The following is a 23,163-nucleotide window of genomic DNA, read 5'->3' as shown; positions in this document are numbered from 1 at the left end:
CGCAGTGGATAGAGCACCAGCCTTGGAATCAGGAGGACCTGAGTTCAAATCTGACCTCAGACACATAACACTCACTAGCTGTGTGACCCTGGGCAAGTCACTTAACCTCAATTGCCTAAAACAAAACAAACAAACAAAAAAAAAGAACTGCCTCTTAGCAAAGTTGTCTGAACTCCAATCAGTTGAATCTTATTTTCCCAATGATTCAAAGGGACACAGGGTGTAGAACTGGAAAGGACCTCAGAGGTCACGTAGGCCAATCTCTCCATTGCTTATATTAGAAAACTGAGGCTCAAAGAATTAAGTGACTTGTCCATGATTATAGAAGTAATAAACAGCAAAATTAGGATTTGAATCTAGTCTTCTAACTCCAAAAGGCAGCTAGGTGGCACAGTGGATAGAGTGCTGGGCCTGGAGTCAGGAAAACTCATCTTCCTGAGTTCAAATTCAGCCTCAGACACTTACTAGCTGTGTGACCCTGGGCAAGTCACTTACCCATGTTTGCCTCAGTTTCCTCATCTGTGAAATGAGCTGGAGAAATAAATGGCAAACCACTCTAGTATCTTTGCCAAGAAAACCCCAAATGGGGTCACAAAGAGTCGGAAAGACTGAAAAAAAAAAACCTAACCACTGCACAACAATTTCTGACTCTAGACCCACCATAACACCTCCTCAAAGTTTGACCCTACCTATCCTACTTCTTGGATTGAACCTTAATGAAAATGGGACCTATCATTAAAGATCCAATAGCCCTACTGCTCCTGCCACCCAATGCTCCCAGCTCCCCCCAGAAAGGTCTCTGAAGGATAGGGAAGGATAAAGGGTGGGGACAAATGGTTACGTACTGATGGGTCACCCACCGATGAGGATCATGGGTCGGTTCTTCATCTGGGCAATGTTGAACATGCCTGAGTTGGGGGAAAAATGGAAAAGGAAGAGAAAAATGGGGTAGGGGGGAGAGATCAATAGAGGGAAGAGATAGATGGACAACATGTACATCTGCTATGACAAATGCCTGTGTTCATGCACAAACACATACACGTACACAATAAGGCTGTCTTTAGGATAACAGGGAAACCAGGCTCCCAAACTCCCACATCTCAATTCTTGATAAACTCCCAGAAAAGGTGGGCACAAGGGGATATAGATAGGGAAGAGAGGGAGAGATTGGAGCAAGTAGCTCATCTGTCTCTGCCATCCTCCCTCTCCCCCCACCCATGGGAGAGGGACACAAGGCCCAAGGGGAATGACTGGGGTAAGGAAGACGTACTAGGACTTAACTGGCCACCCTTTCTCCTTAGCGCTAGTCTGCCCCCCCCAACCCTCATCAACTTCCCTCTCAACCCTTCCAACTCCCTCACTCTCCCAACCTCAATACCTGCATGTTGCTGCTTCTTTCTGCCCACGGCAGCTCCAATGATGCTCAGCAGCTCCTCCTCGGAGGCCCCAGCCCGAAGGTGATCCCGTAGAGACACTTCTGAATTTCCAAAGAGGCAAACCTGCCCGACAGCACAACACAGAATCGATGACACTCACTCTCATCACTGGGTTTTGGTCCCTGAAGAGGGACCAGATATTCTCCTCCCTCCCTCGGCCCACTGAGCTTGGAATGAAAGGAAACGAATTAAAGTTATACCAGGAAGGGACGAGGTCAGACATAAGGAGGCAGCCTGGTATGGTAGAAAAATCACTGTCTCTGAAGTCAGAGGACCTGAGCTCAAATCAGAGGCAATTAGGTAGTGCAGGAGATAAGATATGAATGTGGGACTTGGAGACAGGAACCAGCAGGTTGAAATCTTGCCTCAGCCATGTATTTGTTGTAAGAATCAAATCACATATGCAAAGCACTCTGCAGACCTCAAAGCTCAAAGCTCTATAAAAATATGTGTTATTCAGTTGTTTTTCAGTCATGTCTGACTCTTCTCGACCCCATCTGGGCTTTTCTTGGCAGAGATACTGGAGTGCTTTGCCATTTCCTTCTTCAGCTCATTTTATAGATGAGAAAATTGAGGCAGACAGGGTTAAGTGACTTGCCCAGGGCCACACAACTAGTAAGTGCCTGAGCCCAGATTGAACTCAGAAAGATGAGTCTTCCCTCCAGGCCCAGTGCTCTATCCACTGAACCACCTAGCTATTACTAAAAATTATTAAATATCAACTATTATTAAATCCTGCCTCTGACACGTAGTACTTGTTTGACTTTGAAGAAAGAAGGAAGCAAATATTTATTAAGTACCTACTACTTATCAGAAACTGTGCTAAGCACTTTACAAATATTATCTCATTTCATCCTCATAATAATGCTAGGGAATAGGTGCTGTTATTAAACCCATTTTACAGATGAGGAAACTGAGGCAGACAGGGGTTAAGTGACTTGCCCAGGGTCACAGACCTAGAAGGAGTCTGAGGCCAAATCTTAATTCAGGCCCAGCATCCACTGTACCACCTAGGTGCCTCTAACTTAACTTCCCTGGCCTTCGTTTTCCTCATTTTTAAAATAAGGGACTACTTAAGTCCCTTCCAGCTCAGGATCCATAATCTTATGAGCTCATGACAACAAAAAGAAGTTGCTCTTGGGTATTGAGGGGAAAGGGCCAAGGCCCAAGGGCAAGGAACCTACGGCCTAGAGGTGACACATAGCCCTCTAGGTCCTCAAGTGTGGTCCTTTGACTGAATCCAAATCCAATCCACAGTTTGGATTCAGTCAAAGGGCCACACTTGAGACCTCGAGGGCCACATGTAGCCTCAAGGCTGCACTTTCCCTACCCCTGGGCCAAGCAGCTTAAAGATAGAGGAGGCCCTGCCAGGATCACCTGCAAAAAATCATTGTGCAGCTTCTAGGTCAGGTGCATGTGAGAGTCTCCCAAAGATATTTCCACTTGGATGTCCCAGTCACCTCAAAGTTTCGCAAACTGAAATCAGTCTATGCTTAAAATCAAACTTCTCTTCTAGATGTCCCTATTTCTGTCGGTAGTACAATCACTCTTTGTCACTCTCACCCAAGACCGCAACCTCAGAATCAGCTCCGGGAAGAAGTCAGTCATTGGATTCTGGTTTTTTCTCTTCTTTCAAAAATATTCCTCAAGGGGCTGCTAGGTGGCGCAGTGGATAGAGCACCGGCCCTGGAGTCAGGAGGACCTGAGTTCAAATGTGACCTCAGACACTTGACACTTAACTAGCTGTGTGACTTAACCCCAATTGCCTAAAAAAATAAAAAATAAATATTCCTCAAATCTGTAATGACTAAAATGGTTTCCTTATTGGTCTCCCCACCACTAGTTAGCCCCACTCTAATCCTTTGTGCACTGAAGAATCTTCCTGATGAATGCACCACTTTCATCATGTCACCTGCCAGTGGCCATGATGCCATCGCCGGTGCAAAATTTCTTCAGTCGCTTCCTGCTGCCTACAGAACAAAGTCCTTATTCCTCATCCTAGTAGTTAAGGCCTTCTACAGTCTGGTTCTCACTTACTTTTACCAGGTACATCTCCTCTTCCTTTCCTTTCCATATATTCTCTGATGCAATCAAACTGGTCTATCTACCGTCTGCCAAAATTTTTCTCCTTCCTACCTTTGTTCACAATATTTCCTGTTCCTGGAATGCTCCTCCTTGATCTTCTCTATCTATCCAATTCCAACTTGGCTCATTTCCAATGCTCCCTCCTTTAGGAAAAGCCAGGGCCACCCCAACACACAATAGCACCTTTTATTTTTTCCTGATCCCTGCAGCATTCACTTAGAACACTGCCTTGTGGCAGTTTTCAGCAAGGTTGCCTTCTTTAAAAAATTTTTCTTATGCATTCTGTTCTCTGAGACTATGAGCTCTTAAAGGATAGACCTTGTACTTCTCTATCTGCATCTCCCATGGTTTCTAGAATGCTGGGCACACTGAATATAATCATTAAACAGTTATTCAGTAATAGATAGGTTTGGTGTCAAGGATGATATAACTGGCTGCAGTGTTCCAAATCAGCAGTTCTGATGCAGAATCCACAGGTACCTTTCAGGCCTTGATTTTGGTAAGCCCCACACAGGGGTGGGGAATTCGTGGCCTTAAGACCACAGGTAACCCTGTAGGTCCTTAAGTGCAGCCCTTTGGTTGAATCCAAACTTCACAGAACAAATTCCCTTAATAAAAGGATTTGTTCTGTTAAACTTGGACTCGGTCAAATGGTCACACCTAAGGACTTAAAGGCCACATGTGGCCTCAAGGCCATAGGTTCCCCACCCTTGCCCCAGACCTTTGGTTGAGTAAGGGTGATATAACTGAGATTCTTTTTGGAGGAGGGAAAAGGGGAACAGGACAGAGAGGAAGCTTCTAAGCAATCACAATCCACCTAAGAGTCAACCCCTATCCTGGAGTCCAGAGAGTCCCCTAAGGGTCAAGAGAGCAGCTCACCATAGCCCTGTTCCAAGGCTCCCATCATCCTCCAGGTAATGACATAGAATATATCTCAAGTCTGGATTCTTTCACCATCAATCATCTCTCTATCCTGTTTTCTGAAGAAATCTCTAAATCGGGGGTTCTCAACCTCTCTTGTTTCATGGACCCCCTAGGCAGTCCAGTGAAGCCCATAGACACCTTTTCAGAATTATGTTTTTAAATGAATAAAATAAAATATATAGGATTACAAAAGAAACTAATTATATTGAAACTCACTTATCATGATATTCCAAAAAATCAAGTTCATGGACCTCAGGTTAAGAATTCCTGGTCTATAAAGTCAATCCTTCCCAGCATTCCCATACCTACTCCCTAAAATAACCAATATCTCAGGAGGAAGAAAGGGAAGATATTCAGGATGGCTTTGACACTACTGGAGGTGGGGTGGGGATGGAACAACACTGGGGAGACAAAACACTTGAGGAAAATGACATTGGGAGAAAGTAGCACATCTGGTGAGGCATTGTGGGGAAGGAGTGACCCACCTTGAGGTTTCCATCAGCTGTGATTCGGAGACGGTTGCAGGTCCCACAGAAATGCTCAGACATAGATGTAATGAAGCTGACCTGGCCTCGGAAACCAGGGACCCTGAAGGCCTGGAGGAGAAGAAGAAGCTTGGAGCTATGGGAGATGAAATCTCCACTAAGATGTTAGCAGGAGCTCCTACCCAACCCTTACTCCATACAGACCAATTCCCAACCCCATAAAGGCTATTTCATCCATCTCTTGACCTTCATGCCAAAAGATTCCCTACATAGATGACTGAAGAAAGCAATGCCACCCCCTATGCTGCCCTCCAATTCACCCCACTATTCCCATTCCCTCAACTGAAACATCTCAAGATCTTCCAACCAAGAGACATGACAAGTTTTTTTTGTTTGTTCTGTTTGTTTTCTATTATCTTACCTTATTCTACCCTTCTAGAAGGTCAATCCAGACTTCCTACTCTCTGCCAAATACTCACTTCCTCTAGAAGGAAGACACAGGCTAATCTCCCTGCCTCAGACCCCAGTCCCATTTCCCTTCCAACCTTAGCTGTGCTAGAGGCTTCCTCTGGTAGCTTCTCCAGCTCTGGCCAGCGCTGGTGGATCATGTCCAGCATTTCCGTATAACTGACCATCTTCTTAAAGTTCCACTTGTTACCTGTGGGGGCAGCACACAGCCGCCTTGGTCACTTTCCAGAAGATCACAACATTGCCCAAATTCTGTGATCCTTGACAAGTTATTTCACTTCAGTTTCCCTTTTGGTAAGATGGACATAATAATAATTGCATTCCCTGCCTCGCAGGATTGTTCTGAGGAAAGTACTTTATATACTTCTGAGGGCTATGAAAACAGTAGCTATTATCATCATTATAAAAATTACACATTTAGAGAATCACAGAATCTTCACATTTGCATAGGACCCTCAAAATTCACCTCATCATATTTCCCTTCCAGTATGAGAATCTTAGTAGCAAAGTGGAGATGGGCAAATCATTTGCCTCTCAAAGCCTCAACTGTCAAATGGGGATAATGATATTTTCACTATCTACCTCATAGGATTTTTGTGAGGAAAGGGCTTTGTAAACCATACAGTGCTACAAAAATGTGAGTTATTCATAGTAAATAGGCAGCTAGGTGGTGCAGTGGACAGAGCGCTGAACCTAGAGTCAGAAAAAGACTTGAGTTGAAATCCAGCTGCAGATAATTAGGAGCTGTGTGACCCTGAGCAAGTTAGGATCTGCTTGCCTAAGTTTCCTCACTATAAAATGGGGACAATAATAGCACCTACCTCCCACGGCTGTTGTGAAAACAAAATAAGTTGATAATCATAAAGCATTTTGCAAAAATTAAAGCTCTATATAAATGCTATGTTATTATTATTAATTATTATTATTATTATTATTATTATTGGGAGTCACACAATCAGGGTTCAAATCCCTAGCTCTTCAACTATGGGCAAGCCACTTTGATTCTCTGAAGCTCGGTTCAATTGTCTATAAAATAAAGGAGTTGGACTAGATGATGCCTAAGGTTTCTTCTGGCTCTAACATGATTTTCTGATCCCAATCCCTACCCCCAACCCCACTCCAATCCCTGCTACTCATGGCTCTTCTTCTAGGGCATAGAAGTGGGTAAATAGTTAAGACATCTTCAGTGAAGTCACTAAGGTATCCCTAAGAAATTCTGACACAGTATCAGAGATCCCAAAGAGATCCATTGTTGGGGGCAACTAGACCCCTCAACATTGAAGCCATGATGATACTTGCCACTCCCACAACATGGCCCAGGCAAAGCTTGGTCTTTTAAGTCATGGGACTCTTCCCATAGCCCAGTCACTAACCATGAAAGGGCATGTACTCGATGAAGCGCACGTCCAGTGGGAGCCCCTCACTGAGGGCCACAAAATCCAGCAGCTCATCTTCATTCAGGCCACGCATCACCACACAGTTCACCTGGCCAGGAAGGGGCGGCACACTGACACTCAATATTATCCAAGCCAACCCCCAACCCAAGCAGCCCCAAACACAACAGTCCCCTGGCGATCCTGATAGCTCCCAGCACTTTTCATTGTCTTTCTCCCTCCTTATCATTTCTTTTTGTGTCCCCCTCCCTCTTTTCTTGATGCCTTCTGGGGTTGGTAATGTCAGATGAATGGGACTAGAAGAGATGAAGGACAGGGTTGGGAGCTAAGAGAACGTACACCTGGAAGGTCATCTATGGGCCAGGGAGCTGATGTGAAAAAAAGGGGCCAGTGGGGAAGGGAAGCAAATGGGATAAGGAATTAACAGCAAACAAATACCTCCTCACCTTGACAGGGTCAAAACCCAACTCAATGGCCTTATGGATGCCTTCCATAACTTTGTGAAAGCCTGTATGGGGAAGAAGGGGGATGAGATGGGGGGTTAAAGCTTCTTTACCCTCATACACCCCTGGGCAGTTGTGATGGTGGTGATCGTTATTGTTCTACACTCAATTGTCTCTTTGGTGTTTCTTTCCAATATGCAAATTCACAGCAGAATCAGTAACCAGGCCCAAACTCCATGGAGAAGCCCAATCTGCTATGTACAAATCCTACAGGGAATTCCAAAGCCAAACAGAATTCCCTTTGGTTATTCCAGTGTTCTGGATTATCCTGCTAAGGACTGTCACTACAATTTATGAGTGGGTAATGGAAAATATTACAAAGTGTCCTGGGGCTCCAAGAGATTAAGTGACTTACCCAGGGTCACACAGCCAGTATATGTCAGAAACAGGACTGAAACTCAGGTCTTCCCAACTCCAAACTCTACTTTTTATCCACTACATCAGAGGGGTCAGACTCACTGTGCAAAACCTCCCCAGTGCTGCCTGAACCAGATTAAAATGAAATTGGGAAATGTTTAACAAAATAAATAAAAATACAACACAACAGATATAATGTTACTTGGTGGTTTTCTAAGTTAATACAGTGGATACCACCATACCACATTGCTTCTCAGTTTTCTTAGAGAAGCAATTCAATATGAGTATATATTGCAAAGCAGGGGCCATTTTGCACTGGAGGAGGAAATTTCGTTATTAAGAGTTCTTTCATTTAAAGCATTAGGACTCCCCTATACTGTTGAAATCGCAATCTGGCTTTAAAAAACAAAGTAATATTATCAGTCATCTTGCCATTTGGTCCCCTGATCACTTACTTCCGACCTCTGGAATCTCTCAAAATTTTCCTTATCACTTTAGCACAAAATCTCCACTCATACTACCATCGCCACCTAATTCAGAACATCCTGCAAAGTGTGATGCTTGAATAATGTTTCTGACACACAGCTCCAATCCCCTTCACTCATGGTTAAAAACTTTCAATGGCTCCTATTGCCTGCAACACACACACACACACACACACACACACACACACACACTCCCTCTCACATACACTCTCTCTCATACACATACACACATTCTCACACACATGCTCTCTCTCACACACACACATACATACATACACACACACACACTCCCTCTCACATACACACACACACATTCTCACACACACGCTCTCTCACACACACACACATACATACATACATACATACACACACACACACACACACACACACACACACATTCACACTCACAATTCCTCCCCTGGCAGCTAAGACCCTTCACACTCGACTCAACCATCCTTCTCTGATTTTTTTCAGACTTCCTCTTCTTTGTACACTCCAGGTACCAGACTAACCCAAATTGTTTCCTGATCTCTTACCGTTCCCTCCTTCCTCCTTGCATGAGCCATGTTCCCTTTGTGTGGGATACCCTCCCTCTTCAGGGACATCCTTTTCTTTAGGAACTCCACAAAGCCTTCTCTAATCCATTATGACTTAGTGATTCATTTTCTTCTTTCCTCTGAGTGAGAAGAAGCCTGGCATGGTGGATAAAGAGCTGGCCTTGGAGCCCAAAAGACCTGAGTTCAAGTTCCATCTTGGACACATAGTGGATGTATGCTCTACTCAATGAATCTATCTTGAAGAGATAGACTCTGGAAGACTCTGGAAGAGTCTATCCAGGGGTGGGAAGCTGAGGCCATGTGGCCCTCTAGGTCCAAACTTCACAGAACAAATCCTTTAATAAAAGTCAAAAGGCCGCATTTGGGGACCTAGAAGGCCATGTGTGCTTCAAGGCCGTACCTTCCCCAGCTCTAGTTCCTTGTACTATTGAAATCACAGGACCAGTTCCTATCCCTGAGTTCCTTTAGTGCTTATTTTCTCTTAAGGTACTTACAAATAACAACAGTATAACACAGAATGCAAGTGCGAGGGAGCTAAGTATAATGGAAAGAACACTGGACTGGAATGCCAGACTCCCAGTCTGTACCCCTAGCTCTGTATGACCCTTGGCAAGTTATTTCTCCTTTTATTTCTTCAAATGTGAGGTGAAGGTTTGGGACTAAAGTTGGTTCCTACTCTGAAATTCTGTGACTGTGTTTCAATCTCCCCTGCTAGACTATTAAGCTTTTTGCAGGCAGGGACAAGGTCTTGTTCATCTTTGTGCATGGCAAGGAATACACAGTAAGCACTCAAGTAATACTTAAGTGAATTTAAATGATTTTTTAGAAGCATTCAGTAAGGCTTGAGCTGACTCTGACCTGGGAAATCTCAGGTCAGTTTCCTCTTTCTTCTTACCCCTACATCTTTAACATTTCAACATGTCCTTGATTGACTCCGGGATAAGAGGAATGACAGGGACAATGGAAGATGACCAGTTCAACCTCACCACCAACCCTGGCTAAGAAACCAATATGGATTGGCTCCATATTACCTCCACTTGAACCCATCCATTCCCTAGTAGTGGTGCCGCCCTCCCATAGATCTGCTCTGGTCACCTTTCCTACGAGCGATGAACTCAAACTTTGCCGGCACTAGGCTGTCTAGGCTGATGTTGATGGCATTGAGCCCAGCTCCCTGGAGCCGAGGTAGCAGCCGGGCGAGGTTGATCCCATTGGTGGTGATGGCAATGGTCTTCAGGCCATCCAGCTGTTGAAGTTGAGCTGTGGGGTGAATAGGAAAGAGGTAATGAAGGAATCAAATTCTGACTAGTTTGTGTTCCCCAAAGGAAGGTGAAACTTTTGGCCAAAAGAAGACTTTTCAACCCTCTTTGGATCTTTATTATTCAGGCTGTTCCTGGGACCTTAGATTACATGGATGGAACTGTTAATTAGGGTTGAGGTCAGATGCCACAAAACTCACCATATGCAATAACTAGACTTTTTTTTTTTAACCAATATGGTGATTTTCAACATGGACCCCTCCACCCTGGCTTCCCCCTCCCACTCCCACTCTCCACCTTACTCATTTGCTCGTGAGCATTTTCAGTTCAGCTCTATGCTTGAACTTGAGCCCAGAACCAATGAAGAAATCAGGCAAGTGCGACCATGAAACCAGGCAGCGGGCCTACAGTGAGATGCAGAATTGGTTCAGTTTCACTGTGTGGTTTCCCCCTTGCCAGGAGGAGGGAAGGATTTTCAGTGTTTGCTAAAGGAGATACTGGCTAGTTGTATGGGTGGATGAGTGCAGGAGGTAGTGGAGGCAAGGAACAGTGGCAACTTTCATAGTATCATAAGATTCAGAGCTAAAAGGAACCACGCCAGTCATTTAGACCAGAGGTGTCAAACAGGCAGCAGAATCCACATGAGGCTGAACCAGATCAAAACGTAACTGGGGAATATTTCACAAAATAAATTAAAATACAACAGAACGTAGATGACATTAACAAGTGATTTTCTAAGTCAATATGCAGCCCACAGAGATCCTGATGAACAGTTTAGTGTCCACATTTCTATTGGAGCTCGACGCCAGTAAGCCGGACCAACTCCTCCATTTTAAAAGGTCCAGAGCTGGGCAGGGATTTAGTGAAGATTACACAGCTAGAAAAGCTACACAGCTGGGATTGAGACTGATCGTTTCATTACAAGGTTTGTCCCCCTTCCCCAAGCCTATTTCTCACCCTCAGGCTTGACCTAATACAGCTGTTTTTCACTGAAGAAATATTTATTAAGCAACAATATGACAGCGTGAAGCCAAGCTCAGAGTTAAAATTTGGCCTTAGACACTTACTAGCTGTGTGACCCTGGGCAAGTCACTTAACCCTGTTTGCCTCAGTCTCCTCATCTGTCAAATGAGCTGGAGAAGGAAATGGCAAACCATTCCAGCATCTTAGCCAAGAAAACCACAAATGGGGAGTTGAATAGCGCAGTGGATAGAATACTGGGCTTGGAATCAGGAAGACCCATTTTCCTAAGTTCAAATCTGGCCTTAGACACTTCCTAGCTGTGTGACCCTGGGCAAATCACTTAACCCTGTTTGTCTCAATTTCCTCATCTATAAAATGAGTTAGAGAAGAAAACAGCAAACCATTCCAGTATCTCTGCCAAGAAAACCCCAAATGGGGTCTCAAAAAAAGTCGTACATCACTGAAACAGCTGAATAACAATAACAAAACAATATAAGGCTAAGATAAGATTATATCTTAGAGGGGAAAGTGTGTATCAACAACTGTCACAAAATGTAAGAGATCACAGTTACACTGTTTTTAAAACCTCTCCCAGGGAGGGAGGTGCTTTACCTGCCATCCTCCTACCCAGAGGCTTGGAGACTGATCCACCCAGCTAGCTTTTGAGGCCAAATCACAATCAGGGCTCTAGCTACCGATGCTATGTAGCCCAACCCCTCTCATATCTATGACCGACCACCCATAGCCCATCATTTCTGTAAAGAGAGCTGCAGCATACTGGCAAGAGCCCTAGGTCTGAGGGAGTCCTGGCCCCATTACTAACTTACTGTGTGACCCCAAGCAAGTCCCTTCACCTCTCTGTGACTCATTTTCTTCCTTAATAAAATAAGGATAGTGATACCTTACTTGCTGCTTCCTAAGGTTGGTGTGAGGATCTGAAGAAACAATGAAGTGAAAGTACTTAGTTGACTATATCTTGCCAACTGTTATCACTATCTCTAATCCAAATCCCCACCTACACTGTCTCCAGAAAGATAATGGTAGGGACTTGGCTGAGGTGGGGTGAGGGACCTGAGAGGAGGGAGATGAGGAGGAAGCTGGCAACAAGCAGAGTTTATGGGGTTCAGGGTAAGTCTGAGAATACAGCCTGACCCCCAAAGCAACACCCAGGAGAGCCCTGCTCCCCCAAGGAGACCATTTTTCTTTGAATGAATGTCCCAATATCCCTGAGAGAGTGCTTTTTTAGGGGGAGGTGGGGAGGAGAGAGAGAACAATAGGGTAATCATAGGATTTATAACTGGAAGGGATCTTACACATGAACCAGGCCAAGTCTCTCATTTTATAGATGAGGAAATTGAGGCCCAGAGAAGGGAAATTAATTGCCCAAGGTCACAATGTGATAAGTAGCAGAACCAGGATTTGAAGCCAAGCTCACTCCGAATCTAGGGCTCTTGCCATACAATCACACACTCATACAAGAAGTGCCTGGAAGCAGGAAGGCTGGATTGAAACGCTATCAGGATTTGGCTTTAAAAAGTGGGGCAGAGCTCAGGGTGGGCACAGATGAAAAGTCAAGGAGCTGAGTGGTAGGGGAGGGAAAGGGCAGAGGGCAGGGACTGGAAGGAGATGAAGTGGGGCAGGAGCTTCACTTTGGCTGTATGAGCAGCATTCAATGCTGAAAAGCAGTCGTAACAGTACCAGGTGGCTCCTGACAGCAGCAGCTGGAGACTTTAAGCCATAGGACAAGTACGTGGCATATTTTACAGACACCTCCGGAAAGTCAAGGACCAGAAAGTGCTAGATTTAGCCCAGATATCCATCACACCCAATTGGAGTGAGAAAGGAGGGAAGGAGGTAGCAGGGACAGAGGGTGAAAGTTCCAGATTCAGCCAGGACTCACCCACAATATCTACCACGTCAGGTCTGATGAGAGGCTCCCCACCCGTGAGTCGGATCTTGTCCACCCCTTCCTTCACAAAGAGCCGGGAAAGGGTCAGAATCTCCCTTGTGGTCAACAGGTCAGCCTTGGGAGTTAGCGGGACGCCCTCCTCAGGCATACAGTACTGACCTGGGAAGGGGGGTGGTAAGTAGGGAGAGTAGTCAGGTCTAAGGCTCCCTCAAAGAGCAGTCTTCTGTTTCCTCCAAGTCTTATCCTCCCCTAACTACAACATACAGTCACATCCTCACCCTAAACACAGCTACAACCCTGACCCAAGCCTAATCCAGACCTGACCCTAACACCCAACTGAAATCTTAATCTTTTTTTTATCCTGAACTTAATAAAACAAGCATTTCCATAACATAGTAGAATAGAAAAAAGATGATTGCACATGAAACTGCAAATCTATTATGTATAACTTGCTAGTCCTTTTATAAATATAATAAAGTTATAGTGTAACTTTCTTTTTTTCCTTTTTTTCTCCCCCCTTCCCCTCCCCAGACGGCTACTATTAGACACAGCCTAAATCTTAATCTTAAAAATCCAGTCTACTCCTTGTCTTAGCCCTAACTCAATCCTAAATTTCATCCCTTGTGTTGAAATGCTGATTATTGGAGTAGGTAAGTATGGAAGCTCCATGTCCATAGTGGACAGTAAAAAGAACAGCCACGAACTCTTCTCTGAGTGGTTGGAAGGCTTCCTAGAGGAAGTGAGATCTGGGAGTCATTTAATTAATGGGGCAGATGTTCGGCTGGCTAGGATGGCAGCAGTGGAGAGCCAAAATTGTATCAATGCGGGGGAAAAGGAGAATACCAACTTACAACGAAGGTTACATTTCTCAGTGAGGGAAATGCGCAGGTAGTTATGTTTTCTGCCAAAGCTGTCAGTGAGGAAAGCAGAGAAGGGGGCAGCATGATCTCGTAGGAACTCCCTCCTCTTGGCTGGGGATAACACCTGCAGAGATAAACCTTGTTATTATTTATTAAGCACTTAGTATGTGCCAGGATCTGTGCTAAGAAGCACTGAGGAATACAAAGAAAGATAAAGAAGGGTTAGGGTAAAGAAGAGAAAACCTCTCCTAGAATGATTAATGAAGAAGTTGATCAGAAACCAATCAAAAATTGGGACACGAATGCATTGTTGCTGGAGTTGTGAACTGATCCAACCGTTCTGAAGAGCAATTTGGAACTATGCCTAAAGGGCTATAAAATTGTGTATACCCTTTGACCTAGCACTAGGTCTGTATCCCAAAGACATCATAAAAAAAGGAAAAAGGACCTACCTGTACAACAATATTTGTGGCAGCTCTTTTTTTTTGTGGTAGCAAAGAATTGGAAATTGAGGGGATGCCTCCCCAACTAGGGAATGGCTGAACAAGTTGTGGTATATGAATGTAATGGAATACTATTGTGCTATGAGAAATGATGAGCAGGAGGATTTCAGAAAAAACTGGAAAGACTTACATGAATTGGTGCTGAGTGAAGTGAGCAGAACCACGAGGACATTTTACACAGTAATTGTAACACTGTGCAATGATCAACTATGATGGACTTAGCTCTTCTCAGCAATACAATGATCCAAGACAATTCCAAAAGACTCATAATGGAAAATGCTATCCACATAGAGGGAAAAAACTGATGGCATCTGAACACAGATCAAAGCGTACTATTTTCACCTTTTTTTGTTTGTTTTGTGTTTTTTTTTCATTTTATTCTGTTTCTTCTCTCACAACATGATTGATGTTGAAATATGTTTTACATGATTGTATTTCAGATTGCTTGCTGTCTTGGGGAGGGGGAGGGGAGGGAAGGAACTCAAAATCTTTCCAAAAAATGCATGTAATTGAGTACATAAAGAAAGGCAAAAACAACCCCTGCCCTCAAGGAGGTTATATTCTAATGATGTAGACAACATGTAAATAAATATGAACATGCAAAAACATAGAGTAAGTAGAAGGGCAGCTAGGTGGCCCCACAGTGTACAGAGTGCTGGGCCTGGAGTCAGAAAGACTCATCTTCTGAGTTCGAATCTGACCTCAGACATTTAGTAGCTGTGTGACCCTGGGCAAGTCATTTAACCCTGTTTGCCTCAGTTTCCTCATCTGTAAAAATGAGCTGGAGTAAGGAATGGCAGACCACTCTGGCATCTTTGCCAAAAGAACCCCAAATGGGGTCATGAAGAGTCAGACACGACTAAAATAATGAACAATAATGGAGAAAAGTAAAAGGCAATCTTAGAGGGGAAGGCACTTTATCGTCCCTTACAGGTGGCAAATGCCACTGACTTGTCCAAGTACTTTCCCATTTATGGTCTCATGCTGACCGGGTAGGGTTAGGGATCAAGGATCATTCTCCCTATTTTACAGAGTAGAGAACTGAAACCCAGAGCTCAGGTCACAAACTGAGTCAGTCCTTCTCCATCCCACATTTTTCTGGTCCATAGGAGTAGGAGGCTCAAGTTTTCAGAGTATAATGGAAAGATTATAAGATTTGGGGTCAAGAGACATTGTGAACATGAGATAATGTGACCAGAGATTTAGAGCCAGAAGGGAACTTGAAAACTAGATAACCTAACACCTTCATTTTATTGATGAGGAACTGAGGGCAAAGGAGGTTAGATGCCTTACCCGAGGTCATATAGGTAATAAAGAGCAGGCAGGATTTGAAGTTAGCTCCTATGACTGCAAAGCTGGTGTTCTTTCCACTGTATGCTGTGGGACCATGGGCAACTCACTTAACCTCCCTGGGCCTCAAGTTACTCATATATTAAGAGAAAATGTTAATACACTACTGACCTCACAAGAGTGTGTGTGAGAAAAGTGTTTTACAAGTTCCAATTAACCAAAACAAAACTAGGGGGTTAGACTACATAAGTGCTAAGATATGCTATGAGGTTAAATAATTTATTATTTTTGCAATTAAATGAATCCCTGAAGAATCTATAATTTCACCAGCATAGGAACTTCCAGTATGGAAATTCTCTCCACCAATCCAGATTGCAACCAGACTATGATTCATCTACTTACGTCATAAATAGTTGCCTGACACGCTGAGAGATCATGTGATTTCACTCAGTAACTATTAATGGTAGGATGTGACACTGGGTCATAGGCTCATAGATCCAGAGTAGACCTCAGAAGCCTACATGTAGTCTAACCCCATCATTTCACAAATGAAGAAACTGAGGTCCAGGGGTTGAAGCGATTTGCCCAAGAACACACAAAGAGCTTAACATTCAGAAGCAGCATTTGAACTCAGGTCCTCCTGACTCCAGGGCTGGTGTCAAGTTCTAATTGGTGAGTGTCCCATGTGTGGCCATGGGTGGCTGCTCTAGCCATGCTTCACTTGACTCCCCCGCCTGCCATCTTCTCAATACCACCTGGATCAAATCAATACCACCACTGCTCCTGGAAAGGGTGTCCAAATCTACTCCCTTGTGGCTCTACTTACTTTCCCTGTAACCAGGGGTGTGCTGTAGCTTGATTGTTAAATTTTCAGTGAAAGCATTTATAACTTAGGCTACAAATCAAGGCTTGAATTATTGTTTTGTTGAAAGTCTAGGCTCAAGAAAGTAATAGGAAAAGGTTAGTAATTTGGATTAAACTTAAAAGTTTATTTTGCTTACATTTTTTCCCAGAAAGCCAGTTGTTAAACATTTACCAACACAACCCCTGCTTGTAAGGGGCAGCTAGGTGCTACAGTGGATAGAGTACCAGGGCTGGAGTCAGGGAGACCTAAGTTCAAATCTGGCCTCAGACACTTACTAGCTGTGTGACCCTGGGCAAGTCACTTAACCCTGTTTGCCTCAGTTTCCTCATCTATAAAATGGGCTGGAGAAGGAAATGGCAAACCACTCCAGTATCTCTGCCAAGAAAACCCTAAACGGGGTCATGAAGAGTCAGACCAACTGAAACCATTATTGTTATTGTTTGTCCTTTGCTCTCGAAGGGGGCCAGTCTGCTTGCTTGGAACTTACATCCTAGGGGAAGAGATAACACATATGGGGAAATGGTGGCCTGGAAACGGAGTTTTGGTATGAAATGAATGAATAACACCAACAATCCCTGCCTAGTACTTTCCAAGATAAAATTCCCCTCCCTAGCCATGGCTCTCCTATAGGTGCTGAATCCTCCTGGCAGAATTTAAGTTCTTTGAGGGTAGGGGCTGGTTTGCTTTTCTATCTATATCCCCCAGGCTTAGCAAGATGCTTAGCACATAGTAAGCGCTGATAAGTGCTTTTTCATTCATCCACTCAAAATCTGTCTAATCTCACACAACTCAGCTGAATATACTCCACATTTTGGCTAAACTAGACTGCTCTTCATTCCCCATTAAAGTCTTTGCTTTCATTCTGCCACATCTGGAATGGATTCCTGGTTGTTTCCATCTGTTTAAATATCTCCCTCTACAGGCCAACTCAGACGCCACTTCTTCTGGGTAGCCTTCCAATCCCATCCCCATCCCCACGCCCACTTGAAAGCAATCTCTTCTTTCTCCAATGCCTCGTGGTACTTTTCCTGGACTTCTCCTTTGAATTTCTCTTTCCCTCACCCTTACGTTATAGTTAATTGTGTCTCTCTTTTTCATTTAAAGCTAATAATCATATCCTTGAAAGCAGAGTCTGTGGAATCATAACATTAGACTCCTTACACTCTTGGACCCAATGGTCTCACTACTAGAAATATATGCACCCCAAAGAGGTCATTAACAAGAAAACAAGGCTTAATCTATACTAAGATATTCCTAGCAGTACCATTTGTAAAAGCAAAAAAAAAAAAAAGATAGAAACAAACTAGGTGCCCACTGATTAGAGACTGGTTGAAAAAAATTGTTCCATGAATATAAAGGAATATTATTGGTGTTGTTCAGTCCTTTCAGTTTTAACGACTCTTTATGACCCCATTTGGGATTTTCTTGGCAAAGATACTGGAATGGTTTGCCATTGCCTTCTCCAGCCCATTTTACAGATGAGAAAACTGAGATAAACAGGGTTAAGTGACTTGCCCAAGGTCACACAGTTACTAAATGCCTAAGGCCAGATTTGGACTCCAGGAAGATAAAGTCAACCCTGATTCCAGGGCCAGCACTCTATCCACCGCACCACCTAGCTGCCCAATGGAATATTAATATACAATAAAAAACAACAGCCGCTAGATTTAGTGGATAAAGAGCTGGTAATGTTGGCAGGAAGTCCTGTTTCTGACACATCCTGGCTGTGAGATGTCCTCCTGCCTCCAGGCCAGGCATTCTATCTACTGAGCCACCTAGCTACCCAAGTTCCCAGTGGGGGAGGAAAAAAAAATTCCCACTATCAATGCACATCAGTAAACTACTGTGCAATTTATCATCGCCTATACCTTCTCAGTGCCTCAGGTAACTCATTACGATGACAGGTTGAGTAGTGGCTAGAGTGCCTGGCCTAGAGTCAGGAAGACTCTCCTTCCTGAGTTCAAATCCAGCATCAGACATTTACTAGCTGTGTAACTCTCGGCAAGTCACTTCACCCTGTTTGCCTCAGTTTCTTTATCTGTCAAAATGAGTTGGAGAAGGAAATGGCAAATCCCTCCAGTATTGTGGCCAAGAAAACCCCAAATGGGGTCACAAAGAGCCAGACACAAGTGAAGAAATGGAAGAATAACAATACTGGGAACCAGACCACAGGTCCATGGAACATTCTTTTTTTTTCAAAGAACTAATTAGTATGAAGAATTTACAGAAATACAGCAAGGCTTACATAACATGATTCCAAGCAAAGAAAGCAGAGCCAAAAGAACAAAACATGTGAAGGCACCTATAATCACACAAAGTCAATAGTAATAGCAACAAAAGTCATGCTATATAACCAGAACAGTTGAACAGGATCAAAAATACAAGGTCAGCTTGATGCTGCTATTTAAAGTCAACATCACCCATCTTTCAAATTGAGTCAACAATTAATAAATAACAAGTTATGGACACACATGAAATTATTTACATCCCCTCATTTTTGTTCGCTTCCAATTGTGTGCTCATTTTTCTTAAGTTCTCGGTCATCTGTAGGGACTATAATTGTAATATTTATTCTGAATTCCATTCATATTTGTTCTTTAAAAGAATGCATGGAACTACAGTACGAAAGTCACTAAATTCTACATATCTTTTGAATGAGGATACCACTGCTAGGCCCATATCCCCACAGAGATCAGAGAGAGAAGAAAAGGACCTAAATGGACAAAGATATTTAAGGTAGCTCTTTTTGTTATCACCAAGAACCAGAAACTAAGGAAGATGCACATTAATCAGGGAGCGTCTAAGCAAATTATAGTATGTGAATGCAATAGCATATCATTCCACCAAAGAAACCTGGGAAGAATTATATGAACCTATAATTAAGGGAGTAGAGCTAAGAGAACAATTTCTGCAATAACATTATCAAGACAGACAACTTTGAAAGCCCTAACAACCCTATCAATGCAATGACTGACCATGATTCCAGAGGACAGAGAATGAAGCATATTACCCACCCACTGAGGGAGGTAAAAGTCCCATGATGCAGAATAAGAAATACATTTTCAGACACAACAATGCAGGAATTTGTTTTACTTGGCTATGCACATTCATAACAAGGACTCTGATTTTCTTTTTTTTCCAATTGGAATGGAGTGCGAAGGAGAGAAGGAACAGGGATAAGCAAACAAACAAACAAAAAAAAAGAAAATGAAGAAAAAAGGGTAATTGAAGCAGTTTTTATTTTATAAATGCACAGTAGAGAATGAAGTCCAGAAAGAATCACAGATAAACAAAACAACTTAGAAAGTTACATATTGGATATATTTTTTTTAAAAAAGCAAGCTGTACAACGCAGAGAACGACACACTTCAAACAAGATCCTCTTCTGTTAAAACTCTGTCTATAGAAATACCCTCTTTATTTGGTGTTTATGTTCAGAATTTAAGAAGAAAACAAGGTCAAATTTCCCTCCGGTAGCTAGCACAATGCTTTGAACTGTGTAAACATTTAATAAGTTAGAAAAATATCTTTCCTTTTTTTCCCTCCTCTATATCTCTCTACACATGCACTTCTCTCCATTAACGAGGTCACCACTCTCCTAATTATTCCTTTCCTGGACCATTGCAATACTTTCCAAATTGGTCTCCTAGCCTCAGGACTTTTTTCACTCTGGCTCTTCCTCCCTGGAGCTCCCAAAGTGATTCTTCCTGAATCCCACGGATTTAATAAAGTCCATTGTCACCCAATGGCCTCTAGGACCAAATATAAACTCTTCCATTTGGCATTTAGAGCTCTTTGCAACCAGGCTCTACCCTACCTTTCCAGACTTATTAAACATTACTTTCTTCCACATATTCCACAGCCCAATCTCACTGACCTACACACAACACTCCATCTCCTCTCTGGATCTACTTACTGGTTGTCCGCCTTGCCTGGAATATACTCCCTCACCTTCATCTTTTCAAATTCCTGATTTCCTTCAAGTGAGACCCTCCTACATATTAGTGCCCTCCCCCTCAAGGTTATCTTATATCTGTTTTATTATCCACATGCAACTTGTCTCCCCTGTTGGAATGTAAGCTGTAGAGGGCAAGACTATTTCATTTTTGTCTTTGTATGCCCACTGCCTATCACAGAGCCTGGCTCATAGTGTATAGCTTAATAAGTGCTTATTGATTAATTAATTGAACTGATGATTGGACTGTTTCTTAAAGATGGAGTATCTGGGGGCAGCTAGTGGATACAGTATTGCCCTGGAGTCAGGAGGACCTGAGTTCAAATGTGACCTCGGCCTCAAACACATAAAATTTACTAGCTGTGTGGCCCTGGGCAAGTCACTTAACCCCATCGCCTAGTGGGGAAAAAAAAGATGGAATATCTGAGGCTCACAAATTAAATGACTTGGCCCAGTTCACTTCCCAGTCAACGACAGGAACAGAAATAAAACCCAAGCCATCTGAGTCCAAATACAGAGCTCTTTCCACTATATTTAGTGATATGGTATATATAAAGCATTTTGAAAACTTCAAGGGGACACCAGGGGTGGGGAACATGTGGCCTTGAGGCCACATGTGACCTTCTAGGTCCTTGGGTGCAGCCTTTTGACTGAGTTCAAGTTTTAAGAACAAATCCTTTTATTAAAGGGATTCATTCTATGAAGTTTGGATTCAGTCAAAGGGCTGCACTTGAGGGCCAAATGTGGCCTCTAGGCCACAGGTTCCCCACCCCTGGTCGCTATAACAAAGCCAGATGATGACAATAATAATGATGATGATGATGTGAAGAAGAAGAAGAAGGAGGAGGAGGAGGAAAGAAAAAGAGGATGGAAGAAGAAGAAGACGAAGAAGAAGTAGTAGTAGTAGTAGTAGTAGTAGTAGTAGTAGTAGTAGTAGTAGTAGTAGTAGTAGTAGTAGTAAGAAGAAGAAGGAAGAAGAAAGGGAGGAGGTAGAGGAGGAGGAGCAGCAGCAGGAGAAGGAGGAGGTTACTTCTCATCTCTGCACCTAGCAACTTGTACCACTCCGCTTGTTTCTCCTGCCAGAAAGAAAGGTTTATTTCTAATTGCGGGAACACACGCTCACTTTCCCCACCCCCTTAGCTACTGTCTCGGCTAAGCTTTCATGCCTCCTTAGTCCAAAGGAGGTGTTAAGGAAGTAGCAGAGCCTGGGGGGGAAGGAAGGGAGAGGCAGGCAGAGGGCTAGGGGAATCGGTGAGATTTCAGATATAAAAGGACACTGGACTTTGGGAGTAGGCACAAGGCAGTACCCCACCCCAGTTCAGCCATACACTGGGGTCAGGTTCCTGGACTATTGGAATAGTCTTCTGGTTGGTGTCACTGCCTCAGTCCTCTTCCCACTTCAGTCCATTTCTCTACTCAGCTCCCAAAGTAACCTTCCTGCAAATCTGACCACATCACATCCCTCCCTCAACTCAATAAACTCCAATGGCTCCCTATTACCTTTAGGATCAAACAGAAAATCCTATTTGGTTTTTAAAACCTTTCACAACCAAGCCCTTGCTATATTTCCAGTTTTTTTATACTTTACTCCTCTCCACCTGTAATGTGATCCATTGCCATTGGCCTTCTTGTGGGTCCTCCATTTCCTGACTCCATTTCACTTGCTGTCCACCTGGAATTCTCTCCCTCCTCCCCTTTATTTCCTGGCTTCCCAGGCTTCCTTTAAGACTTAATCAAATCTCATTTCCTGCAAGAGGCCTTTCCTGCTCCCCACCAACGCCAGTGCCTTCCCCCTGAGTTCATGCTCCATTTACATTGTAGTTATCTTGTATGTACATCCTTGTTTTTCTGTTGTCTCCCCCATTAGAATGGGAAACCCTTGAGGACAGGGACCATATAGTAAGGCTGAGTAAATGCTGATCTAGACAGTCTTTCCCTCAGTGTCTCCCGTTCCTGTTCTGTCCCCATCATCTTTCCTGATAGGAAAGAGCTATTGTTGTTGCTGTTCTGTTATTTGGCCTTCATTTTCTTTTCTTTTTCCTTTTCCATTATTTTTAAATATTTTTAAAAATTTTTATATTTCTTTTTTTTTCCTACATAAATTTATTTATTTTTAGTTTTCAACATTCACTTCCACAAGTTTTTGAGTTCCAAATTTTCACCTCATCTTGCCCCTCTCCCCACCCCAAGATGGCATGCATTCTGAATATCCCTTCCCCCAGTCTGACCCTCCCTTCTATCTCTCCCCCCTTCTCTTATCCCCTTCCCCTTCTATTTCCTGTAGGGCAGGATAGATTTCTGTACCTCATTTCCTGTATTTCTTATTTCCCAGTGCATGTGGAAACATTTTTTTTAAACATGTGTTTTTAAAACTTTGGTTCCAAATTTTCTCCCTTCTCCCCACCCACCCTCATTGAAAAGGCAAGCAATCAATACAGCCATACATGTGCAGTTATGCAAAACACTTCCATAGTAGACATGTTGTGAAAAACTAACTCTATTTCCCTTAATCCCATCCTTCCCCCCATCTATTCTATTCTTTCTTTTGACCCTGTCCCTCCTCAGAAGTACTTCCTTCTGATTACCCCTTTCCCAATCTGCCTTCTCTCTATCATCCCCTGCTCTCTTGTCCCTTCCTCCCTATTTTCCTGTAGGGTAAGACAGATTTCCATACCCAATTGAGTGTGTATGTTATTCCCTCCTTAAGCCAAATCCTATGAGAATAAGATTCCCTCATTTCCTCTCACCTTCCCCTGCCTCCACTGTAAGAACCTTTTCTTGTCTGTTTTGTGCAGATAATGTACCCCATTCTACCTCTCCCTTTCTCCTTCTCCTAGTATAATCCTCTCTCACCCTTAATTTTAT

General features: G+C 43.3%; 1 protein-coding gene across 4 annotated transcripts in view; it reads right to left on the bottom strand.

Moving 5' to 3' along the window:
• Nucleotides 1-23,163, bottom strand: part of MOCS1 (molybdenum cofactor synthesis 1) — a 41,946-nt gene that overhangs the window by 7,965 nt on the left and 10,818 nt on the right. Inside the window, exons 2-10 of one of the 4 annotated variants that reach the window (XM_020999551.1) lie at nt 13,677-13,809; nt 12,817-12,984; nt 9,790-9,954; nt 7,239-7,300; nt 6,772-6,883; nt 5,476-5,588; nt 4,931-5,041; nt 1,379-1,499; nt 846-908 (exon numbers count right to left, since the gene is read on the bottom strand). In XM_020999551.1, the coding sequence (XP_020855210.1) occupies nt 853-908; nt 1,379-1,499; nt 4,931-5,041; nt 5,476-5,588; nt 6,772-6,883; nt 7,239-7,300; nt 9,790-9,954; nt 12,817-12,984; nt 13,677-13,809 (1,041 nt within the window). In that variant the 3' untranslated portion in view covers nt 846-852. The remainder of the gene's footprint in view (nt 1-845; nt 909-1,378; nt 1,500-4,930; nt 5,042-5,475; nt 5,589-6,771; nt 6,884-7,238; nt 7,301-9,789; nt 9,955-12,816; nt 12,985-13,676; nt 13,810-23,163) is intronic. The other 3 variants (XM_020999547.2, XM_020999548.2, XM_020999549.2) reach the window with 3 other exon arrangements.

Source organism: Phascolarctos cinereus, unplaced genomic scaffold, assembly GCF_003287225.1.
Source record: "Phascolarctos cinereus isolate Bilbo 61053 unplaced genomic scaffold, phaCin_HiC Scaffold_5;HRSCAF=322, whole genome shotgun sequence".
NCBI lineage: Eukaryota > Metazoa > Chordata > Mammalia > Diprotodontia > Phascolarctidae > Phascolarctos > Phascolarctos cinereus.
The sequence above is the reverse complement of the archived record's forward strand: the minus strand, read 5'-3'. Positions and strand labels throughout refer to the sequence as shown.